The 9,506-nt window shown below is 51.5% G+C and overlaps 2 protein-coding genes across 6 annotated transcripts; one reads left to right on the plus strand and one right to left on the minus strand.

The window, feature by feature from the left end:
* Window positions 1-2,352: 2,352 nt before the first annotated feature.
* LOC109783910 (ABSCISIC ACID-INSENSITIVE 5-like protein 2) lies at window positions 2,353-5,046 on the plus strand. 2 transcript variants are annotated; one of them, XR_005754444.3, is made up of 4 exons: window positions 2,407-3,208; window positions 3,306-3,377; window positions 4,658-4,830; window positions 4,873-5,046. XR_005754444.3 is itself a non-coding variant. In XM_020342494.4 (3 exons), the coding sequence occupies exons 1-3, from the start codon at window positions 2,690-2,692 to the stop codon at window positions 4,736-4,738; spliced, it is 672 nt and encodes a 223-aa protein (XP_020198083.1). In that variant the 5' UTR covers window positions 2,353-2,689; the 3' UTR covers window positions 4,739-5,046. The 2 variants fall into 2 exon arrangements, 1 of the variants encoding a protein (XP_020198083.1); XM_020342494.4 differs by having other exon boundaries at window positions 2,353-3,208; window positions 4,658-5,046.
* Window positions 4,661-9,506, minus strand: LOC109783909 (uncharacterized). Of its 4 annotated transcripts, XM_073496661.1 has the most exons (10): window positions 9,128-9,506; window positions 8,384-8,559; window positions 8,207-8,311; window positions 8,043-8,099; window positions 7,872-7,952; window positions 5,913-5,947; window positions 5,683-5,772; window positions 5,426-5,582; window positions 5,188-5,313; window positions 4,661-4,959 (listed from the first exon to the last, which is right to left on the minus strand). In XM_073496661.1, the coding sequence occupies exons 1-9, from the start codon at window positions 9,252-9,254 to the stop codon at window positions 5,197-5,199; spliced, it is 945 nt and encodes a 314-aa protein (XP_073352762.1). In that variant the 5' UTR covers window positions 9,255-9,506; the 3' UTR covers window positions 4,661-4,959; window positions 5,188-5,196. The 4 variants fall into 4 exon arrangements, with proteins under 4 accessions (XP_073352762.1, XP_020198081.1, XP_020198082.1 ...); XM_020342492.4 differs by having other exon boundaries at window positions 7,872-8,099; window positions 9,128-9,469; XM_020342493.4 differs by lacking the exon at window positions 4,661-4,959 and having other exon boundaries at window positions 5,043-5,313.

Below are 9,506 nucleotides of genomic sequence, written 5' to 3' on the forward strand. Positions count from 1 at the left end.
GAAGGAGTTAGAACAAGTACAAGATGTGGTACAACACATGACACGGACCCAATGGCGTGAACATGGTGCCCGGAGCAAAGGGACATGGGATGCTAAGCCCAAACAGAGAAAAAAAGACACAGCTAAACTCGCCATCCTCGAAAGCGTCCAGACCAAATGACACGTCAACCAACGTCTCCAGATCCAGAATCGAGGACGCCACAAGCAACCAAGATAGCGCCTTCACGAAGGAGAACGACGCCGAGACGCCGTCGCCATCCGATCCGGATAACCGGGCCTAGGGTTTCCCCTGATGCTCGAGGAGGGGAACAGATAATGGCCATGACAGCGCCTCCAAGAAGGGTACGACACCCGCAGGTGTCGCCGCTGCTAGCAAATGATGCAGTGATTTCGCCCTGGCCATCGTCAAGCAATCCCAAGCCAACGTATCACGAATCGGAGAAGAGGAAGTCGGGCATAGGACTGAACCACGACCACAAGAAGAGGAGCGACGCTGGAAGCGCGAGCAACGAAGCGGCGGAGGGACGGACAGGGCACGGAGGTGGACGGGTAGGCGACTGGGCGGAATGAGAGACGGTGGATGATGTGACGGTGACCGGAGGCCCGAGCAAACTAGGATCCAGAAGGTAGCGCAGATCCAAGTCGCCGGGACCGGAGCAGCAAGGACGTCGACAAACCCAAGGAGCCGGAAGGGGGCGCGGCTCCCGAAGTATGCCGGAATCGAAGGCGCACCGGGATGGACGGCCAACCAAGGCACCAACAGGGTGGGGCTGCGAAGGCGTCGAGGCACCGGCGAGCCAAGGGAGCCGGAAGGAGCGCAGCTCTCAGGGTGCACCAGGCCTTGAGCCGCCCCGGCCGGCCATGGACACAGGAAGAGGCGCAGGTCCATGTCCGCCAGGAAGAACTCGCCCCTGCTGGGGGGTGGGGAATGTGGTGGTGAGCACGCGCGCAGCCAAATCCCGCCCGCGCCTCCAAGGCCGCCGCCCGAGGGGGGCTGACTCGATGCTCGCGAGGGGTGGGGGGAGGAGCCGCACGACAGTGGGTGCGCCTGGCCGCCGGAGGAGCCGCAGCTGGTCGGGGAACGTCGCAGCCGGCCGGTGGACAAAGCTCCAGATCCCGACCGGGGGAGGGACGCGGTCGCATGATGGCGCGAGGAGGGGCCCCGAAGGCAGCCACACGACATCCGCCAGAGCAGCCAGCGGCCAAGGGGGTGTGTGCTCGCGTGGCCACGGGAGGAGCTCGGGGAAGAAGCACGCGCCGCCATGGGTGGGAGCTCAGGGAGGAGGGGGTGCAGCGCGACAGATCCGGCCCGCCGCCACCATCCTGGGTCCGGCGCGGCTTCGCCGACCGGCCCTCCGGCGGCGGTGACGCAGAGGAGGGCGGCGGAGGGGGTCCTGCTGGGTGGCGGCTAGGGTTCCCCCGTGCCGCCCGAGGAGGAGGGCGACGCGGGGGCAGCGGCGCTCTGGAAAATTCTCGTGCTGAAATTGTAAGTAACATAGTAGTTTGATAGTAAGATAATTTGTAACGAGCAAGTAACGATAGTAGTTGGAATGGGAGAGGATGGCCAATGTGCCACCGGCTAACGGGCCGGGGGGGAGGAGGAGAAGGCGAGCGCGCGCGCGTCTGCGTCAACGCAAATCCGACTCAAAAATGGGCCGAAAATGGGTCGCGCGCGGACGAAAAGCGGACGCGCGTCCATTTGGGTCAGCGCGTTGGGTCTACTTTTTTGTCCGTGCCGATCCAAATGAACGCCTGCGGATGAAATGGGTCGACCCGTTGAAGTTACTCTTATTTTGGCAACACAAATTGGAACAAACCTGACGTATTACTCATTCATCGATCAAGTTGAACGACTTCAAACGTGTCTTGGGCGCAGTCGGCATTTCGGGACCAGCCTAGCTCATTTACCAGGCTCATCCGGTCATCCCTGCATTTCGGCACCAGCCTAGCTCTGTCGCGTCCTAGGCTTCTCCTTCCTACAGCTAGAGCCTAGAGGTCAAACCAATGTGGTTCACACAAGTGGTATATTCACGCCACGATTCTCCCCTGAATCTTTGCCTACTTTCGGCTCCCGATCGGAATGTTTTGCTTTGCTTTGAGGAGATACGGCATCGTTTACTGGAGTACGTATTTGCTAGGTCGAAATTCCAGCAAATTTTGCACAGCACGTCTGAATGGAGCGGACTGTTCAGCGGGCCCGGTCTCTGTGGCACTCGCTGACCCGCTGTCGCTGCTCGCTAGCCAGCCTGCATAGGCTGCAGCGCCCGCCCACCACAAATAAAATAAAATAAAATAAAAATTCCACCGGGCGAAAAGGCGATGGAATTGAAAGCAAAGCCAGGAACCTTGGCTGGCCTCGCTAAAAAGCCAGGAGCTCTTTTCCCCTCTCTCTCTCTCCCTCCTCCCTTTTTGGATTCTTCCCGTCTTGAGGCATCGCCTGTCTGCCCCCATCGGCCCAAGCCCACCACTCCCTTTGAGGAATCATAAATCCTTGCCTCCCCGACTCTGCTCCTTCTTCTTCTTCTTCTTCTTCAGCTGTCCAGCCAGCCTCGCCTGCCTCCAAGGGAAAGGAGAGGAGTGGTGGAGCGGCGTCTCTCCGTGCTGCCATGCAAGTGCACGCTCACGTTTCTTGCAGGTGTTCCTTCCGCGCGGCCAGTGAGTACTCTACTGATGAGTGAGGAGTGAATGAATGGGAACTCAGGCAATGCCGTCCGGTGGGGCCATCTCGCGCCAGGGCTCGCTCTGCAGCCTCACGCTGAGCGACGTCGAGGGCCAGCTGCACGGCGTCAACCTCGACGACCTCCTCCGCACGGCCGGCTCGGCCAGGAGGACGGCTGACGAGGTGTGGCGGGACATCCACGGCGCCGACGGCGGCACCAGCCGCCCGCGGGCCCAGATGACGCTCGAGGACTTCCTGTCCAGGCCCGGTGGCGACGCGGGGGGCGCCCACTGGGCCGAGCAGTACAATCCCCCGGCCCCGGTGCCGAGGCAGCAGCGCCACAACAACGTCGGGCGTCCCCTGCAGCGGCCGCTGGGGGTGGGCGCCGGGCCGGTGCTGGACGCGCTGTACCACGACCACGACGGGGCCGCCATGTCCGGGCGAAAGCGTGCCGCCGTGGGCGGCCCCGGGGAGAAGACGGTGGAGCGGCGGAAGAAGCGGATGATCAAGAACCGGGAGTCGGCGGCGAGGTCGCGTGCGAGGAAGCAGGTGGGTCCCTCCCATCCCTCGAGACCCCAAATCTCTCTTGCATTTGTTGCACGCTCACAAGGTCACCCGCTCCAAATCTCTCTTATTATTATGGCAGGCGTACACGAACGAGCTCGAGAACAAGATCTCCCGACTGGAAGAGGAGAACGAGCAGCTCAGGAGTTACAAGGTATACTACTCCCAACTAAATCTCAAGTTTTCCTCTGAAAAAGGAAAACTAAATCTCAAGTTGCTAGGCAGGCTCGCTCAAGAGAAGAATTTCGTCAACAATATTATTACCACTTCTTGTCGATTTTTATGCTGCCTACTAAACGCCTTTAGTAGTAACATAATTCCCTAATACTAGTGCCTAACAAAGGACAAATCTGCTGAGACGAAAACAAACCGCTATCCATTGCCAATCAACGTCGGGGTGATCAATCAGTGGGCGCCAAACTGTTCATTTTGTGCTGATGCATGTATAGCGTGGTCTGCTATTGCTGATGAGCCCGGCCTGTGTTTCTTTCTTTCTTTCGCTGTCTGTGCGTCGTTGCCTTCGCTCTGTAGTGGTTACCAGAGGATGTCAGATGATGATGGATGGACCATAAAGTTCTGCCCAATCAAATGGGCACCTTGTCACTGCTTCATCTTGTACAAAAACTTATCCCGTTACCTTATGTCAATATTTTTTCACCCTACCAAAACTACCTTTTGCAAGTTGTAGTGTTTTTTCTAAAGAAGATACAATCGTGGATAAATAATGAGCCAACATGTTGCATTTTTTTTAACGGATAACACGGTCGAGGATCAATCATTTCCATCTATCGCACCTCCCTTCAGAGGAATAGTCAATGCCTATTCCCTGCTGATTGGACACTAGTTCACAACTATAGGATAACAAGATGGTTATTTTCTTAACCTACTGGATGGAGCTAAAATTAGGGCTTTGGGAAGGTTTTATTTATCTCGTTGTCTGCCACCTCAGTTCCTTCATCACCAATTCATTACTCTACCATGCAGTCAGCATCACCGTACTTATTAGTAGTAGGAGTAAGATAATAGCTCCTCCCCAGCTCCATGCTGATAAATAAATACTCCTCCAGTATTGTTGCCCGTCTCTTTCAGCCTTGATGTGCAAAATTTACTGGTATCCATGTAGTAGTACTGTACTAGAAAATTTTGCACATCTACCTCGCACCGCACATTTTTCGTTTTCTGGGATTTTTTGTAGTACTAGTCTCGTGCTCCTTTCTATGCACATGTCATGAAATCTGAAGACAGCATGTATAAGCCTGCCAGTGACAACATCTCCGAAAGGTGAGATTTGTGTCCTTGTCTGCATTTTTTCGTGCGTACGAAATCCTGACCGCCACCCCACTGCCTAGAAAATTGTGAGCCCAAATCCGTGTGCGCGGCAAAATTTATCTTCAGTTTTGCAGACCTGACGGGTCGAATTGCTGTGTGATGCAGGCATTTGAACCGGTGGTGCACTGTGTGCCGCAGCAGGAGCCAAAGAACCAGCTCCGGCGGAGGAACTCGGCCAGCTTCTGATCATCATCATGTTAACAGTACTAGTGTTGAACTGCCCGGCACTAAGGTTGCAAAATTTGTAACTGACTACTCGGAAAAACATTTAGCTAGTAGTACTAGTAAGAATACTCCTCTGCGATCTCCGACTTGCTGTGGTGCATGGCAATTGCTGGTTGCTGCACACCGCATTGTACTCCTATCCTGCGCTTTTTTTTCCCAGCTGGTGCATTGCTTTCTGCAGCCTGTGATTGCAAGAGTATTCCAGTTAAGCTGTAATGTTGTATCTGGAAACAGAATTCCTAGCCTAGCAGTCATATTCCAGCTCTTTACCATCCCTTCTGTCATTGCATTATTACCTTTTATCGTTCACACAAAAGATCAGCAGGATTTATTTAAAACTATAACATAAACTATACATCATTGTGGTCTTGATTTATATATAAAAAAACTAGGTGAAAAAACTCTCGTACTCAAACTTTTCAGCTGTAGTCAGGATCGTCGTCAGGGAGTATCAATCTAAGATCATCATTATCTCTGTAGACTTGTACCAAAGTTGCGGCCTTGTACGCAAAGAACCCCATCATACCTGGAACAAGCTGCAAACAGAGAAATAATATATATATTACATATTCATGAGGTCAACATAAAAATCTAACATAAGCACCACCAATTGAATGAGATCTATAATTACAAAGAGCTGTACTTTACCTCAAAATTAAAAATGTTATTTTGAAAATGACTAGAAAAGGTTGACAGCCCAAAAATCACTGCAGGAATTATTAGCCTTGGGGATGAAAGAACAAATAGAGAGCCACCCAATGTCTTCTCTAATGTATCCTTCAAATCCTCGCTTCGAATGCCGATTCTAGCATTTGCATGTACATAACGATAATAGATCAAACAGTCAGAACGTGAGGGATAGGAGACAAAGTAGAGATCACAGACAAAGACATTTCTAAACCTACTTCTTCACTTTCTTCTTTAGAAAAACTTCAGGAACATCTTCCTTCGATAGGTTATCTGCGTGTCGATACAGAAGTTGAAGATACAACCAGCTGCTCAATATAGTGTGAGTGGTTAGATTTATTATCTTTGATGTATATTATAAACACAAGTTAATTCATGGCAGCACTCTATAAAAAATTTATCATGAACTTCCAATTCTTAAGTTGTAAAGGAATCCTATTTAGCTAACCTGAAAGCAACTCCAAAAGCATAACTGATACCAGCCTGTTCAACGTGAACATCAAAGATTCAGTCAGATCACCATTCAGTTAAATTTAGTAACCGATCAATTACCAATATTCAGGTAAAGTTAAAACATTTGCCATTCATGAGCTTACCAGACTATATGAAATTAATGATCATAGATTCTTGAAGAAAGTATTAGTATTGTAAGCATTTTGTCCAAACAGAGCTTATTAGCTTGTCAGGTAGATGGCCGTTAAACGCTAAGACCATTCACAATGTTCATGCCCAAATACCAATCCACATTTTTTATGTCACCCGAGCATCTCCAACCGGACATAGCTAACTCACGGACGCGTCCGCGGACAGCTCCAGCCCGCCGCTCATTTTCCGCGTCCACAGCCGTCCCCCTCATATCCAAACCCCCAAATCCAAACACAAGTATGCAACATAGATCAACACATGTACTTTCATTTCATAGCACATAGTTAATACATAGTCCGGACATAGCATAGGGAAGTTCATCACACCATCGGACTACCAAAATGATGGCATGTTCTACTAGTTCATAACTAAAAGTAGGATTATAGAAAGAAGAAGTTCACCAACGGCAGCCCTTGCCTTGTCCTGTCGCGGTAGTAGCGATCGAAGACGACAAAGGGGTCAAGGCAGATCTGCTCGGCGCGGAGCTGGATGAGTCGGACGCAGCACCGGACATGTTATCGTCATCTTTCGGAGGAAGGCCGGCAAGGGCACGGACGGCCCGGGCTTGCTCCACCGCAAGGGAAAGGGCGGACCGGGCTTGCCACTTCGTCAGGATCCGGGCACGGGCCTCCTATTGCCCTATGCGCCGCGTCGCACCTTCTCCCTCTCACAGCGGGCACACCATCACTCGATGGCAGACATGCCGCCGCAGCTACCGCATCTGGCAAATCCATGCCTTGCGCATTGCTGACATTGGCCTCAGACTCCGAGGCCAACGTCGCGGGGACAAGGACCGGCGCGTGCCTGATCCGGTGATGGAGCGGACACGCGGCGCCAACGCTGGATCCCAGCTGGAGTGGCGGTGAAGGCGCCCGGCTGGTGGATCCGCGGAGGGGCGGCTCAGGGGTTGGCAGAGCACGAGCTGGACGGCTATCTCCTCGTCCGAGCAGGCGCCGAGCTCCAAGTCGACGGATCTAGATCGACCGGATTCAGATCTGTTCCTAGCCATGCCAGAGATGACCGGAGAGGAGGGTGGGGCGGAGCGGAGCGGACAGAAAGTGGAGTGGGCAGTGTAAATGGCTAGGTTTTGGTCCGGGTGAGGAGAGGGGCGGGATTTTGTGGGGTCGGGATGGGCCAGTCCAACGTGGTGGATGTGTCCGTGCAGCCCGAAATCCACCCCACATATGAGGGATGCCAGACAGCCAGGACATTTGGGCTATGTAGGGGGGGTCCGGTTGGGTGGCCGTTTTTTGTCCGGGCTGTCCGCCCAGACATGGGGGGGGGGGGGGGGGTAGGAGATGCTCTCAAGGCAATGATTCCATGATTATACGAGCCACGAACAGTGTGATGCTCACAAAGACCTAAAACAACATAGTTATCTACTGGTAGATTGGAGATTCTCTAAAGGGCAGCCTGTTGCATGTAGCTCCCGCTTGCGTAGGGTCCAGCCACTTTGGGTCTATTGTACGCAGCCTTTCCCTACATTTCTGCAAGAGGCTGTTTCCAGGACTTGAACCCGTGACCTCATGGTCACAAGGCAGCAGCTTTACCACTGCGCCAAGGTTCCCCATCAGATTGGAGATTCTCTCTCTCCAAAAAAATGGTAGACTGGAGATCCAATTTCAAATGGTTGATTTTGTAAAATTCCAGTTAAACAGGACATCACTTCATTGTGACACATGGTCACATGAAACTATTCAACCATTCATGGTTAGTGCAAAAATGCATGTCTGGATTGATATAAAGTTCAGGGTGAAAATACCTCGAGAGAGAAGACTAGGACACAATATATAGTGCAAGCGGCTCCAATTCCTACGGTCAAAAGCAACAGTTCGTCCTTAATCTGCAGGAAACGACTAACATGAGCAGCTGGATATGATTTTTTTTTCCTACTAAATGCATCAGAAGATGAAACACTGGTAGTGAAAATTACTGCTTCGTATCTCAGAAGGTTGAATTCCTTCCTTTTATCACTCTCCTTCAGCCCAGCCTGTCATCATTTGCAAGAACATGCCAATCTATCAATTACCTCTACAAAAACATGGTTAAAAGTGAAGATAACGAACATAATAATCCTGAAACACGGCCATGACATACCAGAGCAGAAAGCCTCCTTCTCATAGTAAGGCTGTCCTCAGCGGACACAAAATCTCCAGTTGCCTCAAATCCCACGACTCCCTCACTCATAACATCATCCCTGAACTGCATGCCATTGTTCAGTCAGTTATACCTTGCAACAGTAGATAAGTAGACGACATGATTTGTACAGCTTACATCGTCAGGTTGCCCAACATCTGCAGCATTTCCTTGATCCATGGTAGCCTCTAACACCTCAAGATCTGTGTCATTTCTCCTCAAAACCATGTCAGCGACTTTGGAGACGAAGTCCCCATTCTCCTGCCTATCCTCAAGGAACATGCGCAAGACATCCTCCCCGAGGCTGTCACCAGCTGTCAATTCCAACAATGAGGCCACGGGATTAGTACGAAAGAACAAATGCCGAACCATCTTGGTTGTATGGCTTGAAGCCTTGAATAATTCTTCTCTTCATAGCATGGATTTAAATACACCAACGCATGGAGAAAAATGTGTTCAAAATCAGAATGATGTGGTGGAGTAATCAGACCCATTTTTAGAATCGCAAGAAGTAACCCCGATCAAATGCAAGAAGATTAGGCCTCCTTTGGTTTGTAGAAATTTTGTAGGAATCTCATAGGATAGGATTTGTATAGAAAAAAATCCTTTAGAGCCCTTTGGTTTGTAGGAACAGAATCTTATTCCTATCCTCCACATTTCATAGAAAAATAAACATTAGCCCAGAGTCAATGGAAAAAATCCTGTGGTGTGAATCAAAATGCATTTTCTTTCCTATTCACATGATTTCATATACATGTCATCTCATTTCCTATGACTTTCCTATTCCTATGATTTTCCTACCCGGCCTTAATTCTAATTCGAATTCCGAGGTAGCGAATTTCTGCGCCATACAATTCTGAGCATTGAAGCTAGGCGGTGTACCTTGGAGAGACGAGTAGCGTAGAGCCGAGGCGCGGGGCAACCTGCGAGGGCGGCAGGCAAGGCCGAGAGGAGGGAGGGAGCCGCGCGCGGCAAGGTCACAGCAACGCACACCGGGAAGCCTCGCCATGGCAGAACTAATCTATTAAGCTGGGGCTAGCCGCCGCCGCGTACGGCGTAGCTTCTGTGACGGCCGGCCGCAAGAGCTGTCGGCCTACCAGCTCGCTGATCTCCTAGACTCCTACCTCCTCGATGGAGGCAGCGGTCGGGACGGACAGAGGGAGGGAGGGCGCTGCGGAGAAGAGAAGCCATGGAGGAGTGGGCTTCAGGTGGATAAGAGTAGGATGAAGGCGCGATCTGGAGCGTCCAAGGGCTCGATCGG

Source organism: Aegilops tauschii, chromosome 4, assembly GCF_002575655.3.
Source record: "Aegilops tauschii subsp. strangulata cultivar AL8/78 chromosome 4, Aet v6.0, whole genome shotgun sequence".
Taxonomy (NCBI): Eukaryota; Viridiplantae; Streptophyta; class Magnoliopsida; order Poales; family Poaceae; genus Aegilops; species Aegilops tauschii.

Bases quoted from the DNA above. Each gene is read 5' to 3' on its own strand.
- LOC109783910 (XM_020342494.4), top strand. From the start codon at position 2,690: ATGGGAACTCAGGCAATGCCGTCCGGTGGGGCCATCTCGCGCCAGGGC. The intron at 3,209-3,305 runs GTGGGTCCCTCC...TTATTATGGCAG, and splicing joins GGTCGCGTGCGAGGAAGCAG to GCGTACACGAACGAGCTCGA. The intron at 3,378-4,657 runs GTATACTACTCC...TGTGTGATGCAG, and splicing joins AGCAGCTCAGGAGTTACAAG to GCATTTGAACCGGTGGTGCA.
- LOC109783909 (XM_020342492.4), bottom strand. From the start codon at position 9,254: ATGGCGAGGCTTCCCGGTGTGCGTTGCTGTGACCTTGCCGCGCGCGGC. The intron at 8,312-8,383 runs GTAAGCTGTACA...AATGGCATGCAG, and splicing joins ATGTTGGGCAACCTGACGAT to TTCAGGGATGATGTTATGAG. The intron at 5,773-5,912 runs GTTAGCTAAATA...TATATTGAGCAG, and splicing joins GCTTTTGGAGTTGCTTTCAG to CTGGTTGTATCTTCAACTTC.